The sequence below is a fragment of the Grammomys surdaster genome, unplaced genomic scaffold (assembly GCF_004785775.1).
Source record: "Grammomys surdaster isolate TR1022 unplaced genomic scaffold, NIH_TR_1.0 259, whole genome shotgun sequence".
Lineage (NCBI taxonomy): Eukaryota > Metazoa > Chordata > Mammalia > Rodentia > Muridae > Grammomys > Grammomys surdaster.
Window position 1 is genome coordinate 3,579,977 of NW_021604700.1, and position 18,681 is coordinate 3,598,657.

Here is an 18,681-nt window from a genome sequence, read left to right on the forward strand (position 1 = left end):
CTAAGCCTCCTTATCTTCCCCCATTAGGCAATGCATGTCGTCCGTAACACTCTGACCCACGCTCTGCTTCCGATGTACTTCCGCATTGAATTTGCTTTCAGAGTCATACCCAGGGAATCCTTAGGTACTGTGAGGATAGACAAGCCTCCATCCATGGCTCCTTTCATGACCCTCAACATTTTATGGCCAGTTATAGTTCGAACAAGACCTGCATCCAAATAGCAAATGAAGGGACCACCAGGTTGGCCATTGATGCTTTCTACAGTGTGCTCCTCTCCAGTACCTCCGCCTGGCCTTCCTAGATCTTCTCCATGCCAGTCCTACTGAGAATCCTGTGGGCCAGCAGCAGGCTAGTACAATAGGCTGCAACCTGATTTGGCAGGCCATTGTCTACACTGTGCTTTGGTAGTTCATGTGCATATGCTGTGCAGACCACCATATCCCTTCTATGTGGGCACCTGACAGGTGAGGTCTGTCCATCACATGAACCATCATCCTGTATTTGAGTGTGTTGTACTTATTTTCGTCCTGGGTTACCAGTTATTTCCCAGCACAGTACTCAGTTGTACTTTCTCACTGCCTTCTAAACCTCACTTGGTATCTCTTAAAGAAGGTCTTATTCTTGGTAATTTCATCCTGATCCTGTCCTGAAGAACAAAAGCCCATAATAGCGGTGCCACACAGACCTTCTTTTTACTAATGTCTAGTTTCTTGTTTCTCAAGTGTGGTTTGCATTATACACTGGGAGGAGTCAGCTTTTATGGCTATCCAAATGAGGACAGGTTGAACATACTTTCCCATAAGACCTTGTACCACGGAGCTGTCCAGGACGCCGCTTCCGCTTCCTCCACTCAGAGCCTTTTGGGCCAGTGAAAGTGCTTGTTTGGAATAGTCCTCAGTTTCCCTTGTTAGTTGCTTCATTGTGTTAGCTGACTCGACATGGCTGAAGACAATAAAGATAAAGAATTAGGGTTTTCAGCGAAACATCAGTGTGGGTTAGTAACATAAATCTTTCCTACAGAAAAGAATAAAGGAATCAGTTTAACTTGTAAAAGCCAAACAGGACTGACTTGAAGGCATGGGGTTGGAAGAGCTATTGACAAGTAGATCCCTCACGTTGCCCTTCTGTGGTCATTGCCATTTAAGCCATACTCAGAGAAGGTATGGGGAGGGCAGATGGCGGTTGGGTAGAGTGACAGACCATTATGCCTATAAGCTGTTTTACCCGACAAGCAGAACCCCTGAGGTCTTACACATCCAGAGTCCCCCCTCACTCATTACCCTGGGTAAAGCTTTAGAGTGGGCCGGCAACTATGGAGGCAAATATGTGTCAATAAAAATCTCCTCTAACCTTCTGATCTCCTGGTTCAAGGAAGTGGCACTAAAAATAACAAAAAGCAGGGCCTCAGGAGGCAGCTCCCACTCCAAAAGCAGAAGCCAACCTCTCTGCAGACTGAATTCCACCAGAGATTAGCAGAGCCTGCCACCTTGCCTAGCAAAGCTTTTGAACATGGTGGGATTTATAGTGAGAAGGCAGGACCAAAGGAGCTGCCTGTCATCTGTGGGGTCCTGCAGAGCCGGTTTCCAGGGGGACGGTCCTTTTGTACACTTGGCCCCCACACGAAAGCAAACAACTCGTTGCTACTTGTTCTCAGGCCTGGTGTGGGAGTTGAGAAGTCCCTGAAAGCTGCAGACACCCGTTTCCAGAGGCTGATTCATTTCACGAGGCCAGAAGACTCACAGCTAACATGTACTTTTAAAGCCATCTGTGAGTCATAGAGAAAGCTGGGAAAGGAATACTTTCCCCAGCTCCAGCCAAACAGCCCTGTGGACTGTCTGTCCCCTGCCATACCCTGAAAGCTAAGTGCTTCAAACCGGGCTTCAAGGTAGGGGAGGGCTGCAGAGAAGCCTGGAGGCAAATCTAGCTCTTGAGTCCTGAATGTTCCACAGTCTTGCCTGGAGCAGGGGTGTCAAACACTGGCTGTTTACCTGTCTGCCAATCTTGAGGCCTCCTGAGCCAGACTTTTAAATCCATTTGGTCCCACATAGTGCTCAGAGGAATGGATGTTCTAAGGGAACAAAGGGAATCAGTTAACGTTTGCATTTGACTCTGGAGCCTAAATGGAAGTGCCAGAGGATTCTCACTAGCCGCCCACAGGAGTCCAGACCCCTGCATATCAAAGGTCCCTAGTCACCAAGATCACCCAGAAAAAGTGTGCACTGGCAAGAACAAATTAGATATTCAATTTCAAGAGAAGTCTTTGTAAAATAGATGAAATATATATATATAATCTATCTATCTCTATGACTTGGTAGTGTGTATGTCTGTGTGTGTGTCTGTGTGTGTGTGTCTGTGTGTGTGCTTGAGGGTACATGTGCATGTATGTGTGTGTGCTCAAGGGTAAGTGTGTGTACATATTTGTCTATATATACATGTGTGAAGACCAGAGGTTGATCTTGAATGCCTTTCTTTTTTATTGTATCTTACTTTTTGAGATACTTGGAACTTGCCATTTGAGATGGAGGGCTGGCCAGTGAGTGTCTGGGGTCCTCCTGACTCTGCCCCTATTCCTAGCACTGGGGCTATAGGTATGTATCACCACAGCTGGCTTTTACTAGGTTCTGGGGATTTGAACTCAGGTTTCCATGCAGTCACTGCAAGCAATGTACTCACTGAGTCTCTTCCCAGACCGATGTAGCAAGTTTTGACAATAGTCATAGCGGTAACTGGATCATGGGAGCTTTTAAAACTTTTTCTACAATAAACGCTTTTTGAATGGGGGAATCAAAACAATTTTAATGTGATTTCTTTACTATAGTAGTTGATTATCTTTCAATTTCCTTTTTAATTTAATTCATTGCTGTTGTTTTTAAATCAGGATTTCTCATATCCTAGGCTGGCCTTCGAGTGGAGGTTCACCTTGATTTCCTGGTCCCCCTGCCTCCACCCAACTCAGCCCAGTTCCTCTATTCCTCTCTGCTCATTATCTTATGATCCCCCTTGATGTTTGAGCCAGGAGCTGGAAGTACAGAGGAGACTGACCTTGAACTTGTAGTGCTCCTGCCTGGGCCTCCTCAGTGCTGGGATCAAAGGCATTCTTGCCACTAGGCCCAGCTACCCTATAGCCTTCAAACTCACAAATACCAGGGGCTCAGCCATGTCTCCTATTGCACCTTGAACTACACAAGACAGATTAGACAGGCACAAGCTCACCCTCTCATTTCCAGTCCACGTCCTCCTCAGACCCCTTCTTTTCCTCCACTTTATCCATTCACTGATTCACTTATCTGTTTTCCTGACTTATGCATCAGACAAATACAACAGCCACATACCGTACTAGGGGCTGAGAATACACATATAGACCAAGTTAAATTCTACGGAAAAGAAAAGAGGAAAAGCAGGATTCTGTCTATCATGAGAATGTGGCTACAGGGAAATCAACTGTGCGGGGATGTATAATCCAGTTCCTTGGGAAACTGCGGGTGGCCAAGGACACAAGGCATAGATGGGCCAGTGACAAAGAAAAAAAGCCCAGCTACCTGCCAGGTAGACCAAGAAATCCAGGGACCGGGAGTCAGACGGTAAGACCTGTGAGGTGGTAGTGAGATCCAACATGGCCACAACGCATAGACGCGCTAACCAGGCAAACATACCGTGTTTTGTAGGGAAGCTTCGGTTTCTGCCAGGCCCAGGCGCATCTGAGAGACGAGTCTGCTTGTATCCTGAACTCGGTTCTGATACTGACTGCCCAGGGCCTGAATCCTTTCCACAGTCATCTTGAGGTCATCCAGGCGGTTCTTGTAGTTGTTCTCTTGGCTCCTTGCCTTGGCCAGCTGGAGGCCGAGGACTCTCATAGCACCTGCACACAAAGAGCAAAACAGGCAGATGCAGAATGACCGAGTTAAGCCACAAAGCTGAATGCCTTAGAGATAAATGAGAAAAACGTCAGTGACAAATGCTTGTGACAGTTTTTCACCCTGTCATTCAGGTGCCAGGAGAATGTCATAGACAACACCTCCACCCAGGCAAGGGCTGGCTGCAAGTACCACAGAGACAATGGCCACAAACAGTCTGTGACCCAGAATCAAAGTCTTCCTAGGGTATGAATCTCCTCAATGATAAGCAGTTGGCCTCCTCACCTTCTGAAATCTGAGCTTCTCTTAGAATGTCTCGAAGGGCCTGCTCAGCCTGCTGCATCCTGCCTTCCAGCTCCCCACTGGGGACTGCACCACCACCACCCTGAGCCTTTGAAACCAGGGCCTCCAGGCTCTGGAGCTGCTGGGTAAACTGGTCCATCTGAAAGCACACAGGAAAGGAATCAGAAGAGAGGGGGAAGACCACAGTTCAGCTCCAGGACTGCAGCAGGTATAGGAGTCAACAGCTACACATGCTTGATTCGTTGTGGAGGTCAAAATCTAGACTCTTGAGCTAGACCAGCTGAGTGAGGATCTTGGCCCGATGCTCTAACCAGTGCCCTTGGCAAGTCATCTTCTAATCTTAAATATTGGTAATAAAAATAATACTGTTCGCATGGTTTTTCTTTGTGCTGAATGAGTTGATATTTGTAAGTGCTAAGAGCAGAACTTTCTAGAAAGGCTACTGGGGGCTAGAGATATATAGCTCAGTGTTAAAGTACTTCCCCAGCAGACATAAGGTTCAGTTCTTACTACTACATAAAATGAAAATAAAATGAATGATATTTAGCAAGATGGTGGGGCATACCTGTAATCCTGGCATTTGAGGGACAGGAGGTGTTAGTATTCTGTCTAAATTCCACCTCCACAGTCACCTGGCAACAGCCAGGTAGGCCTACCCACTATAAAAGGGGCTGCTTGGCCCCCTCCTCTCTCTCTTGGTCCCTTGACCCTGCACCTGCAGGTTCGCTGTCCCCTCTTCCCTCCCCCCTTCCCTTTCCCCTCTCTCCATGTGGTCATGGCCGGCCTCTACTCCTCTACCTCTCTGCTCTCTTTCCTGTTTCCTATCTCCTGAATAAACACTCCCTCGAGGAACCATCTGGTCTGCTGTGGTCTGTTCCAAGCTACACCCGACAACCTTTCAGGAGGCAAGAGGATCATGGGTTCAAAGTCATCCTCAGGTTACATGGTGAGTTTGAGGGCAGCCTGAGCTACATGAGACCCTATCTCAAACTAGCCCTCCAACGGCTATTAAGTAGGTTAAAAAAAAAAAGATTGAGGGAGTGAGGAGGTGGCTCAGTGGTTCAGAGCACCCATTGCTCATGAAGAGGACCCAGGTTCAGTTCCCAGATCCACACGGTGGCTCACAACCATCTGTAACTTCAGTTCTAAAGGATCCAACGCTTTCTTTGGATCTCTGGAGGCACACATGAAGTGTACAGACATACATGTCGGCAAAACACTCATAATTATTTTTAAAAAAATTAAAAAAACAGATCGAGAGTGTTCTACCTATGAAGTTCAATTTCCCCGTATTGTACCTTCTAGAAAAGAATGACTAGTAATTAACATCAAGTGTACTCATCTCTGAAGTTTAAAGTTTAACTTTATTATTTAATTTTTGAGACAGGGTCTCACTCTGTAGCCCAGGCTGATCTGGAACTTAGTAGTTAGCCCAGGATTGCTTGAAACCCTGGGCAACAGTCTCAGCCTCCTGAATGCTGGGATTACAGCAGCGTCACCACGATCTGCTCTGGGACTTGGTTTATAAGGACATCTCTAGGAGCAGGAGGGGACCCAGCTGGGAAGCAGCATGTGGCAGTGCTGTCCTGATTTGCTCTCTGTTGCTGTGATAAACAGCATGACCAAAAGCAACTCAGAGAGAAAAGCATTTATTTCAACTTACAGCCCATAATAATAAAGGGATATCAGAGCAGGAACTCCAGACAGGAACTGAAGCGTGGGCTTGCTCTCCATGCCAGTCGGCTTGCACAGTCTGCTGTCCTACACAGCCCAGGACTGCCTGCTCAGGGGTTTTACCCACAGTGGGCTGGGCCCTCCCACATCAATTGTTAATTAAGGAAATGTCCCACAGACTTTCACAGTTCAGCCTTCGGGAGGCATTTTCTCAGGTGAGGGTCTGCATTCCCGATGACTCTAGTTTGTGCCAAGTTGACAAAAACAAAACTAACCAAATGAAAGAGGACTGGACTCAGACTCTGGGGAACATGAGTGCCACTCCCAGTTCCATATGGCCAGGCCACTTAGAAAAATCACAAGTACTTGCAGACATTGACCCTTGAAAACTAAATCTCGAATGCTTCCCCCCACACCCCGAAATTCACTAAGTTGTCACTAGTCCAAGTGAGACTTCGTATCTTCGAGAAGATACTAAAAATGGTATAGATGAGAATGTAAACTTACACAATATTTTAGTATACTTTAAAGTTTTTTATTGTATTTATTGTGTGTGTGCGTCCATGTACACACGCGTATGTGTGTACATGTACACACATGGCAGGACATGCTTGTGTATGTCCGAGGGCAACATTAGGGAGTTGTTCACTCCTTTAACCTTTACACGGGGTCTGGGAATTGAACTCAGGGTTGTCAGGATTACTTCTATCCACTGAGCTATCTCACCACTCTTTTTATATACGTATATAAATAAATATATATACATATATACACAAACACACACACACATATATGTATACACACACACACACACACACACACATATATACACATATATACCCATCCCCAGGCCCATCCCCAGGATACCTGGGGTTCCAGACCTGTGACAGAACCAGGGCACAGAGTCACTCAGAGTCTAACTGCCCGCGGCTGGGGGCTGGAAAAGTTGGCATACCTGAATCTTCACTTGATTGTAGCAAGCAGGACAACTGGTTAGGGCCGCGTGCTCACAGTTGAGGCCGCCAAAGCCTGGCTTGCAAACACAGCTGCCATCACTTCGACACTCTCCAGGCTCCGAGCCCATGGGGTTGCAGTTGCAAGCTAGAGATAAGATGCAGATAAATGGTGTATTCCCACCCAACTTGTCCCAGAATGGGAGGTGCGGCAAGGGAGGAGAACGCTGATACTCTGTCAGACCCATCATCCCTCGGCTGTGGCCTCAAGCACATTCCTACAGAAGCAAGCCCAGGGAATCACACAAGTGTGGTCCGTGCGTGTGCGCTCGAATGAAGAGGTGCCAGGAAGCTTATCATCTTCCTCCTCTCATTGTGCCAAAAGCCTACCGGGTACTTTGCTGGCACCCTGATTTTGCTTATAAAGTGCATTTTTTTACAGCCTATTTTAAGCCAGCTGTAAACAGTGTCTTCTGTTTTATAGATGAGGAATGTGAGCTCAGAGAGTTTGCTCAGATCCTAGACCAAATAAAAAGAAGCTGCCATGAGAGCTTAGAAGAGCCAGTGTTCCTTTCTTCCTATTGCAGGGAAGGCAAGAGGAGGCAGTGGTCCTACTGTGTGCCAGGTTCTGTTTCGGAGACAAGGACATAGCAGTGAGAGAGATGCTACTCTAAAGATCACACACCGCTCTCGGAGCTGTGCTCAGTCGTTACTTGCACATAGTCCCATCCCCCTTCCTTCTTAGTGAATGAACTCTCCAGAAGCTAGGGCTTATTCATCATTGCTACCCTAACACTGAGGTGCAAACTGCAGGCAAATGGCAGGTGCCTGACAGCAGAATAAAGGGTATTGTCTAATTATAATGAAATATAAAACAATGAAAGAGTTTTAATTTATGTACTATGTGTTTGTTCACTTAAAAAAAAAAAAAGGTCTTGCTCGGTAGCTCAGGCCAGCCTCTAACTTAGTTAGAATTATCCTGCCTTAGGCTCATGAGTGCTGGGATTACAGGCATGAACTGCCCCACCTGGTCACAGGGGTCCTCAAGCATCTCTAGGTAGACATTCGAGTGTCAGGACCTGATAATGGGCACATGTCTAAGTGCCCGCCAGCCATCTGGAGCCTTTGTGTGTCCATGTTAAGGGGCTGAACATGGCTCTTCACTCTAAGATTAGCGAGCAGAGCTGAGCTGAAGGACACACCTGCACACTCGTGCTTTGATCTGAAGCAGCCCTTAGCAGCCCCCCTGTGAAAGCTCCTTTGAAGCTGAGTCTTCTCGGGAGAATTTTCTGTGGCTACCTTCCATACATAATCACACTAACTTCCTGAGAGGGTCTCTTAAACTGCTTTACAACCTGACCCCTCCCCTCTTGGGTTTGTTCCGGCTCAGTGGTGAGTCATTTATTGCTCTCTGGTGACAGGTCTGGCAGCTTCTTTTCTGCCTACCTGCCTTGGGGTTGGGCATAGGATGTAGCCCCACTTTATCTGCTCTTTCACTCAGGAATGTAAACCTGACCTTTTTTTTTTTACTTTTCCCACCCAGGTTTAACCATTTGAGAGTCTTTAATGCTGCTTTTAGAAGCTGGTGCAGGGCTTACTGGTCTTAAGGCTTTTGGCAGATGAATCAATGGTGCAGATTGTTCAGGAGCCAGTCTGGTCATGGAACCAGTTGCCTCATGGGATTAGCTGTCCTTGCCTTTCCTTCCGTGGATAGACTCAAGCAAGCTCATATGTCTTTACACCTGTGCACGTGTACACACACATGCATGCACACGCGCGCACACACACACATACAGAGAGAAAGAGATGAGGGTGCATAATTTGTCTTGGGGTATAGTCCTACCTCGACACTTGTCTGCTGGGTTGGCAGCCAATGGGTCTCCAAAGTAACCTGCTTTGCACTGGTCACAGTAGATACCGGCTGTGTTGTAGATACATTTCAAACATCTGCCTGTCAACTGGTCACAGTTCCCTGAGGCACTGGGGTCCACGTTGTTGTTGCACTGGCAGCGCTGACAAGGTCTCACTGGACCACGTTCCCCAAAGGGATCCCCAAAGAAGCCGTCAGCACAGAGCTCACAGCGGGCACCTGGGAAGGAAGAAAGGAACATGTGGTCAATGCAGACCAGATTGTTCCCCATGGGCAGCAGGACCAGAAAGAAGCAGAGGGACTCGGTAGAATAAGAAACAGATAGATGCATTGTGTCCGTTTGAATGAAAATGTCCCATAGGCTCATAGGGAGTGGTGCTATTGGAAGGTGTGGCCTTGTTGAAGTGGGTGTGGCTTTGTTGGAGGAAATGTGTTACTGGGGATGGGCTTTGAGGTTTCAGATGCTCAAACCAAGCTCAATGTGTCTCTTCCTGTGGCCTACAGATCCAGATGTAGAACTCTCAGCTACCTCTTCAGCACCAGCAGGTCTGCCTGGATGCTGCCATGCTTCCCACCTTGACGATAATGGTCTAAACCTCTGAAACTATAAGCCAGCCCCAATGAAATGTTTTCCTTTATAAGAGTTGCTGTGGTCATGGTGTCTGTTCACAGCAATAAAACCCTAACAAGACATGCGCTAATCCCAGGCTCCCAGGACATTACCCTCAGGAACAGATGAATGTGGCAGGGGTGGAGACTGCCACTTTATGGTCATGGTCACCACAGATTGGAATATTGCTGCACCACAAAGAGGCTTAATTAGCTTGTGGGTAAAAGTCAGCAGGAATGCAGAGGCAGTGAAATTTCAGTGACACCAAGACTGCTGCAGAACACTTTTTCAGATTGAAGAGGTATGCGACACTCAGAGGTAACTGTTTTCCTTCTTACCCTAGCTCATTTGAAAGTAACGTAAACCAATGTAACTTCGAGGGCAGATTACTGGCCTAGCATGCATGCAATACTCTGGGTTTGATCCCCCAGGATTACACAAAAGCAGATATGGTGGCAAACACCTATACTCCCAGCATTTAGGAGGTGGAGGCAAGAGACCAAGCGTTCAAGGTCAGGGTTGGAGAGGTGACTCAGTGGTTAACAGCACTTTCAATCTCTTACAGGACCCAAGTTCTATTCCCATCCATCTACATGAGATTGTTCACAACTGCTTATGACTAGCTTCAGGGCATCCAATGACATCTGTTGACCCAGTGGGCATCTACACTCATGTACACAGACCACCCTACACATAATTAAAAATAAATAAATATTTTTTTTCAAAAGGAGTTTAAGGTCATCCTCAAATACTATGTTCAAGACCAGCTTGGGCTACAGAAGATCCTGGAGGGGTAGGGGGACTTAACCACATACTTGGCCTGACACTTTCATTTCCTAAATAAATGCAGAAGACTGCCAACCAACCAGGACTATGCTTCTCCTTCCATAACTGCACCAGCCCCTGATCAGTCACAGCCTAGACACCACATATACCTATCTTTAGAATGTGTACATTTAGATTAACCTGAAGCAACTATAACTTCTGGGAAATTCTCCACAATGGGAGGTATTTACACATGTCCACAGCATCAGGACAGGAAGCTGAAGAAAGAACAGGGTGTTGGTCTTACCTGTGACCCCAGGGGGACAGTTGTTACACACTACTTCCTCTGTCTCAGGCATCACTGAACAGCTGAACCCATTGTGACAGGGACATGGCTTGCAGCTGCGGGGGTCGTGTGGGTCATTGTAGAAACCAATGGGACAGTCAGCACATTCAATGTCAGGATTCTCGTCCCCTGAGTAGCAGTCTCCTGGAGTGTAGAAGACAGAAATGACAGAGTCGGACTACATACTTCCGTCAGTGAGGATGGAATGTGGGGATCAGACTCCAGAAGCCCAAGCTTTCCCAGAGCATCGCCCAGCATCTGAATGCTGACATTCATTCTCACCCTTGAAGCAAACAGAAACGTGGCCACCACCTTGGATCTCAGCCTCACCCATCACATTCAGTTAGACACACAGATCCTCACTGTCGTAGCATTGCACTGTTCCCCTGTCACACCGTTTGCCACCACCCCCATTTAGAGTCTGACTTGCTTTTGATCTCCCAATCCCTGCAACCCAGCACCAATCCCCCACCTTGTATGGAGGGGATGACAGTCATTTCCTGTAACCTGGCACCTTTCGCTCACAATCCTATGGTATTTCCATAATGAAAGAGGTCAAGTGTACTGTCATCATGTCCGTCTCCCTTGACCTCAGTTCCATGCTCTCCATTCTTTCTCCATCTCCTAAGTGAATTCAGGTATGATATTTCCTCCTCAGCCCTTGCTTCTACGGGGGACCCACTCCTCTGCCTCTACCCCCAGACACCTGGTGCAGATGTCATTTCACTCACCTGTGTCTGGATCACAGGCCCCTCCCCCTTGGCAGTTACAGGGAACACAGGCACCAAAAGGCCCCAGTCTTGCCGAATCTCTTTTGTAACCAGAAGCACATTCCTGACAGAATTGTCCCTTGTACCCAGCAGGGCATACACAACGTTCAACCCAGGGTGCTGGGGCTCCAGAGACAGGGCGAGCTGAAATCAGGGTCACATTGTCGATGTACCCTGTACCTGCAAAAGAAAGAAGACATTAGAAGTGGCAAGGTCTAATACCACAATTGAGAGTGGTGGCTTCCTCAGGCCTGTAGACCCAGCACATGGGGAAGCAAAGGCAGGAGACTCTTTGGCAACTCAAGGCCAGCTGGGTTTACCATTACCAGTTCAGGAGCACCCAGGGTTTTATTTTCTTTACCCAGGTGGTAATCACACATCATGGTACATGGACAACTATAGCAGTCAGTGTCTATACTCTGGAATGGAGAAAATTGGGGTCTAGATTGTGGCTGAACCCATATTAGCTGTGTGAATTTGGCAAATTCCTTGATCTTTCCAGACTTCATGTTCTCAGTTTACAAGAGAGGTGATAGGATTGTCTAGACTCCTGGTTTGTTGTGAGAATTACATGAGATACCACCTGGTATAACATACCTGGGAAATGGTAACATTCAACAAACTACTGGTTACCATCCTCCCTACTCCCTGCTGTATCTGTGGCACTGGGGATACGGACATGGCAGGCCAGCCGCACTTCTTTGGCCAGTGTTTAGAAGTATGAAGAGCCTCCCTTAAAATTATTGCTGGTATGTCCAACATAGGAAGTTCACAAAAGGGACTTAACAGAGGATATGTCCATTAGATGTAGATTGTCCCCTCCACATAACCCAATTGAAGAAGGGACACTTAGCAAAGAAATATCATTCGCTTTTCACGAGAGCTGACCTCTCACTAGAGAAACATTCCCTTTAGGAAAAAAGAATATAAAACACAGACTCAGGATTTCTGAGTGAAACCCGTCAATTAGCTTATCTTCCTGCCTGGAGCCTACCTGCAGACCTCCAAAGCACAAGAAACTGAAAGCAGGACTGGGGTCTTTTGCTCTTTCCTGGTCACTTACTGTACTCTCCGTATGTAGCTCGGATCAGCAGGGCTGTGAGGTTCCGTAGTAACCTTCGATACTCAAAATAACTCAGCTGGGGGCTCCAGTGACTGCTTGGATGTTCATTCAATCTGCATAATTGAACATTTTTTGAAGCTTACAAATTCAAGTCACGCCACATTGCTCACCTGATACAAGTTACATTTCAGAAGATGAGAATAGTTAAGCTTTGGCCTCCTTGCTTTGAGTTTTCTAGGAGACAGAGGCTTGGAGTTTTCTCTCTCCACGGGGAGGGTGAATCCCACAGGAGGCAGTGGAGGGTGTGTCAGTGTATATATTTCCAGGGATCACTGCAAAAGCTGGTCCCAAGCCCTCAGACACACGGTATTCTTAGCCATTGCATAACCCAACACTAGACATATTTCACTTCCCCAAGCTCTGGCCCTGGAAAGTTACTGTTCAATCTAAGCTTTGTTCTTAAGGGATTTACTTATGACCTGGGCATGTTTCACTGATTCCTTCCATCTGTCCATACCCTTACCCTCCCCAGAATCCTCTTGTAAGTGCAGCAGATCAAACGTAGGCCTCACACACACCAGGCAAGTGCCCATCATGGAGCTGCAGCTGCCATCAGAATGAGCGCTGTGGTGCCTGTACCCAGTCGTCTCTGTGCTAACCTTCGGGTTGCTTTTCCTAGAATATTGACTGCAAGAAAGGCCTTTTCATTTTGTTCTCTGACTGGTTGATTAAACGTGGCTGTGGGGCTGGGGATGCAAGTCAGTGGCAGAGCGCTTGCATACCTGCAGCCCAGCATTTAATCCCAGCTCTGCACTGAATGAATACATTAGTGAAATAAAAAAAAAAAATCAAAGTTGACTTGTGTCCTTGGCCTGGGCAAGAAATTATGGGTTTGGGGGAAAAGAAAACTAAGCAGGGATGATTAAGGTTTAGCCATTGGAGTGGAAATAAATTAATCCAGTTTGGGCTGTTAGCGATTGACAAATAGAACACGTGGGAACACACGATGTCTGTAACTTGGCCTGGGGTTCAGAGAAAGCTCAGGCAAAGAGAGCATGTAAGCTGAACCCCAAAGAATAAGCTCACTAAGCCAAGGATGTGAGAATCCAGTCGGGGAGGGTGTACATGTCATCAGAATAAGTGGCACTCAGTTAATATTAAGCACTTAGCTTGTGCGGGCTCTCGGAGTCTGCCTCTCTCCGTTCCTATTGGTGGGGGGTTTGGGGGGGACTTACTCCTGCACTGACCCACTATGAACATCTTCTGCTGATCCAGTTAAGAGCTTTGTCCAGGCTGGGGAAATGGCTCAGTAGGTACGGTAGGTAAAGTGCTTGCAGTACAGGCACAGACACCTACATTCGACTCCCCAGAACTCATGTAAAGTTGTGCACAGTAGCACGCACCTGTAATCACAATGCTTTTATGTCCTGATGGGAGTTGGAGACAGGAGGATGCCTGGGAGCTTGAGGGCAGGCTAAGCGTATGTCACTGCAAGCAGCACAGAGAGCTTGTCTCAAGATGAGGTGGAAGGTGAGGGCTGACACCTGAGGTGGTCCTTTGAACTTACATGCACACTCACACACACGTACACACAAGTGTGCATACATATCTTATATCTATACATACACTCACACAACGTGCACACACATCATATGTCTTCACAGACACTCAGACACACACAAATGTATGTATACATCATACACTTACACAGACTCACACACATAAAGGGTTTGTTTGTTTGTTTGTTTTAATTATGCTGGGCATTTAGAAGGCAGAAGCAGGTAGATCTCAGAGTTCCAGGACATCCACACGCAGGTGATACCCATATACGTATATCATTTGGGCTGGAGAGATGGCTCAGTATATACTGCTCTTGCCTACAACCAGAGTTCAGTCCCTACCACACACATGAGGTAGCTCACAATTGCCTTAACTACAATTCCAGGGCTTCCAACATCCTCTTCTAGACTCACATGTGCATACTCCCTGACACACACATATAAATTTAAATTTTTAAAAATTATTGGTGTGTGCATATGTGCATGGCGGGATATCTCATGTCATGGGACATATGCAGAGATCAGAGGACAACTTCATGGTCTCTTTTCACCTCCTTGTAGGTTCCAGAGATCAAACTCGAGTTACCAGATCTGAGTAGCAAATGCTTTTATCAGCCGAGCCATCTCATCAACCCCTGACACTTTTTTTTTTCTTGAGACAAAGTCTCACTATGTATCTCTGGCAGTCCTGGAACTCGTTATGTAGACCAGGCTGACCTGAAAGTCAGAGATCTGCCTGCCTCTGCCTCCTGAGTGCTGGGATTGAAGGTGTGAGCCACTATGCCCAGTGACACTTCTTGATGCACAGCCTCTCAGTGGTTTTCCATCATTTTGCCAGCATAGACAAGATGTTAGTCCCTGGTATGACACAAAAGATACAGCCCGATAAGTCCTTTCTAGACTTATCAATCTTAATTATCCATCTCCCTTATCCACGTTATGTTCCAGCTACAAAGATATCATCAGTGGGGCTCAGGAGACGGCTCAGTACTTAAGAGCACTGTGGTTCCCAGCACCCACACGGTAACTCACAACCATCTACCATCAGTTTCAAGGGAGGATCCAACAGCTTCTCTGGACTGTGTGTGTGTGTGTATTTATGTGTGTTTATTTATTTATTTTTACAAAATTTGCTCCATGTAATGACTCTACACATTCTCACAGAAATTCACATATAGAGGTTGTCTTTCTCTAATTTTTCTTTCTGGAATAACCTTGTGTATCTTTCCATTCTCAGCCCACATACTTGATGCCTCATGAAGCTTTCCTTAAGAGCTCCAGGCAGAATTAAGCTCATTTCAAAATGAATGTTTAGCACCACTGAGCAGCTACTGGGCTGTAGCGTGTGTGCTCTTAGGTGTGTTATAGGTCCTGCCAGGTCACACGCTCTTGGAGGACCGAGATCCTATCCCATCTTTCTTAGCCTCTAACACAGGACAAAGGACTGAGTGCGCACAGCTTCCCTCTGCTGCTTTTCTGAATTCATCACTTCAGAGCCACTTTTTAATCAGATGACCCCAGGCTCTGCAATGTCACTTGCAGCAGTTTCTCTGACTTCAGTTCTTCTCCACACTCCTCACCTCACATCTTGTTCCACTAGAATTCAACTACTGGTGATTCCACGTACAGTTCCTCTGCCTGCTGACCTCGCCCTCTTCCTTTCCATCAAGACTGCCTCCTACACTCGCCTCACCTTCTTGCAACAAGTCTGTCAATCACCCCAGTGCAGCTGCACCTCTTATGTGTCTTCAGAATACCTGTGTCCACCCTGTTATCTCAGACACCCAACAGGCCGTGCATCATTTTCTCCTCATGTCCATGAATCTACCAGCTACTGGAGGGAAGGAACAGTGTCCTGTTTCTGCATGTAACACCATGCCTAGTAACCCATATGGCTCAGAAAAGCCTACTGGCTGGATTCGTGCCGGGATGAACGCAAGAACAAACAACATGGCTGGAGCTGGTTGGGGTGCTTGTGGCCTCTTTTTACCTGAATGTGTAAGTCTTTGTGATCCCACAGGGAAGTGTCTTGCCCGGCGGCATCAGAGGAGCTCTGATCTGTAAACCAGCACCTTCCAGGATCACATCGTAGGCAGATGGGTGTCTACCTCCTCTGTCCACACGGTAGTCAAAAGACAGGCTCTGCCCGTAACTCACTTGCTGATTACCAAGAAATTTGGCTGTGAAATGGATTTTTGAAAAGATCAGTGGTATTGCTGGGAAGGCAAACGCATGAACAAATTAAATTAATATTGTCAGTTTCTGTTGGAGTCCTATGTGATCCACCCAAACCTTCCATCCCAAATCACCATGACAGAAGGCTCAGTTATATCATGGGATGTGGGTGTGATATTTTGGCTGTGTAAGTAGCTTCAAAGAAGCCTTAACGTAAGATAATTCCATCTATTAAAGGACTCATGACATGACCATTATAGACAGTCTGATGGCCAAAGATGCAAGGAGAAACAGCAAGGTACCATTTATTATATATAAGTGTTTTTCATTTTAGTGAACACTTAGCAGACATCATATTTGTGTGCATGTGTTTATGTGTGTGTACTTACGTGTGCACAGATGAACATGAATGTGTGTGCATGCATGTGGCAGGCATGTGGAAGCTGGATGTCATGTTGAGTGCCCTCCTCAATTACTTTCCATCTCCGTTTTTGAAACACAGTCTCTCACTGAATCTGGAACCCACCTCTGGCTAGCAAGCCCCAGGGATTTTCACGTCCCTACTGTTGTAGGGCTGGTGTTACAGGCATGTGCCACAATCGCCAGCTTTTCACGTGAGTGCTCAGCATTCAAAAGCAGGTCGCCATGCCTGCACTGCATGTTCTTTACTGGCTAAGCCATCTCCCCAGCTCTGCCCATATCTGCTGACAATAATTCTTGACTATTGGCATGCCCACTCTCATTCAATCCCTGAGAGGACTAAAGTTGAGAGACATTAAAAAGAACCACTTGCTTGGGAAGTGCTCACTAGCTAAGGTTATGAACCAGGATTCAAATCCCAGCCAGACCTTTGCCACTCAGATCACTAACAATATTTTTAAAGTTTCAACCCCTGCTTTGGGGCCGGAGAGATGGCTCAGCGATTAGAAAGTTCTTCCTGACCTTCCAGAGGACCTGAGTCCAGTTTCCCAGTACACGTATTGTATGGCTACAGCTCTAGGGGACCCAACACCCTCTTCTGAACTCTGAGGGACCCTGCATGCATGTGTGCATCCCCACATGCAGACATACATACATACATACTAATTAAATGTTTTAGCTTTTCAAAAAGACGTACTTTGTGTCTGCTTCTTAATAGATGCATTAAGTTTGACTTCATGCTCTGATGGGAAATCTAGAAACTGCTCATTTGGCTAATAGGGGGTACGGAGGGAATACCAGTCAGGGCTGAGGACGCCTGGATGGCTGCTCTACAGTCTCATGGCATGGTGACTTAACAGACTGGGCCTAAGCTCCAGGTGTCTACTGGAGCTGCTGCAGCCCCAGTGATGGGGACGGGTCCCACACCACATTTTTTAAACTTAGTTTTTCTCTCCTGACTCTGAAGTCCTATCAACTGGCTTCTGCAGAAATCACCCCATCACATACCAGGGGCCACGAAATAGACTGGGTCTGATCTTCGAGCAGAGCTGAATACGTCCCGATGACGCTGTGACCAGTGGAGTTTTGCAGGTGCCCCGTTTCTCTGAACTGCTTTCCAACCATCAGCATCTGCAAGACAAGGACACCACTCTGAGACCACTCCCATTGTCCCTTGAATTAAGCAAGGCAAGGCTCACTGGCCACAAAGCCCCAGAAGGAGTAGAAAGGGGTTTGCTTAGCAAGTTTGCCTTCTTTTTTACAGTTTTCAGAATTCTCCAGTCACACCTATCCATCAGCCCCTGTCCTCAGCAGCTTTGCCTTTTTAAAAAAGTATATATTGTAAAAATATTTCATGTGTATGTGTGTGCACATACCTCAGTGTGTGCACACATGTCACAGTGTGCGTGTGCATGCCACAGTGTAGGTGCGTGTGTGTGTGTGTGTGTGTGTGTGTGTGTGTGAAAGATAGAGGACAACTTGTCCCAGTCAGTTCTCTTTCAGCATTAAGAGGGTTCTAGGAGTTGAACTCGGGTCCTCAGGCTTGGTGGCAAGCGCACTAACCCCCAGCCCTCTTGATGGCCCTTTGCCTTAGTTTTGTCTGGCTCTTATCTTTGGACTCCAGTGATCCAGGCTTGTGACTCTAGGGTTGTTCTTAGCTGCCTGCAATTTGTGTTTTTATCATGCTTACCAAAACAAGATCTGGCCTTAACAGAGTGAGGCAAAAACTCAAACAAGCTAAAATAATAACAATTTCTAATATTTTTGTAGTGTTCTGAAGCGAGCTAACTAAGGAGATATATTAACTCAGTGTGATATGATGTTATTAGTGAGTGTGGATTCTGGGGTATTCTCATAAACCCCTCTTCTACATGAATAATTCTTTGTGGTTTTGAAATAGATATGGGTGGGAAGTAGAGGGATATTAATAGCGGTCTCCTTTTAGTTATTTTTACTTTATTCAAATGCTGTTGAGCTATAATTTTTCCAGACATATGGTTTGTCTTATCCCAATAAAATAATGTACATTAAAAAAAAAACAATACAAGAGGACTAGAGATGTAGCTGAGCTGGGAAGGGGTCTGCCTAGCAGACACAGGGTCCTAGGTTCAATCCTTGGCACAAAATTGATGGGTGTGATGGGACAGCTTTGTAATTCCAGGACCTGGGAGGTGGATTAACCATGACTTGAGAAGTCATCCTGTGGAAGCCACTGACCTAGATACAAGCCACAGAGCTTTGTGCAATGCGAAGAAGAAGAAGAAGAAGAAGAAGAAGAAGAAGAAGAAGAAGAAGAAGAAGAAGAAGAAGAAGAAGAA

The 18,681-nt window shown here is 46.5% G+C and overlaps 1 protein-coding gene across 1 annotated transcript in view; it reads right to left on the bottom strand.

Moving 5' to 3' along the window:
* Positions 1-18,681, bottom strand: part of Lamc2 (laminin subunit gamma 2) — a 62,616-nt gene that overhangs the window by 10,130 nt on the left and 33,805 nt on the right. Inside the window, exons 6-16 of the mRNA XM_028775756.1 lie at positions 17,372-17,494; positions 15,759-15,948; positions 12,210-12,322; positions 11,108-11,326; positions 10,338-10,520; positions 8,629-8,874; positions 6,788-6,933; positions 4,141-4,297; positions 3,655-3,860; positions 1,990-2,069; positions 794-943 (exon numbers count right to left, since the gene is read on the bottom strand). Of these exons, the coding sequence (XP_028631589.1) occupies positions 794-943; positions 1,990-2,069; positions 3,655-3,860; positions 4,141-4,297; positions 6,788-6,933; positions 8,629-8,874; positions 10,338-10,520; positions 11,108-11,326; positions 12,210-12,322; positions 15,759-15,948; positions 17,372-17,494 (1,813 nt within the window). The remainder of the gene's footprint in view (positions 1-793; positions 944-1,989; positions 2,070-3,654; positions 3,861-4,140; positions 4,298-6,787; positions 6,934-8,628; positions 8,875-10,337; positions 10,521-11,107; positions 11,327-12,209; positions 12,323-15,758; positions 15,949-17,371; positions 17,495-18,681) is intronic.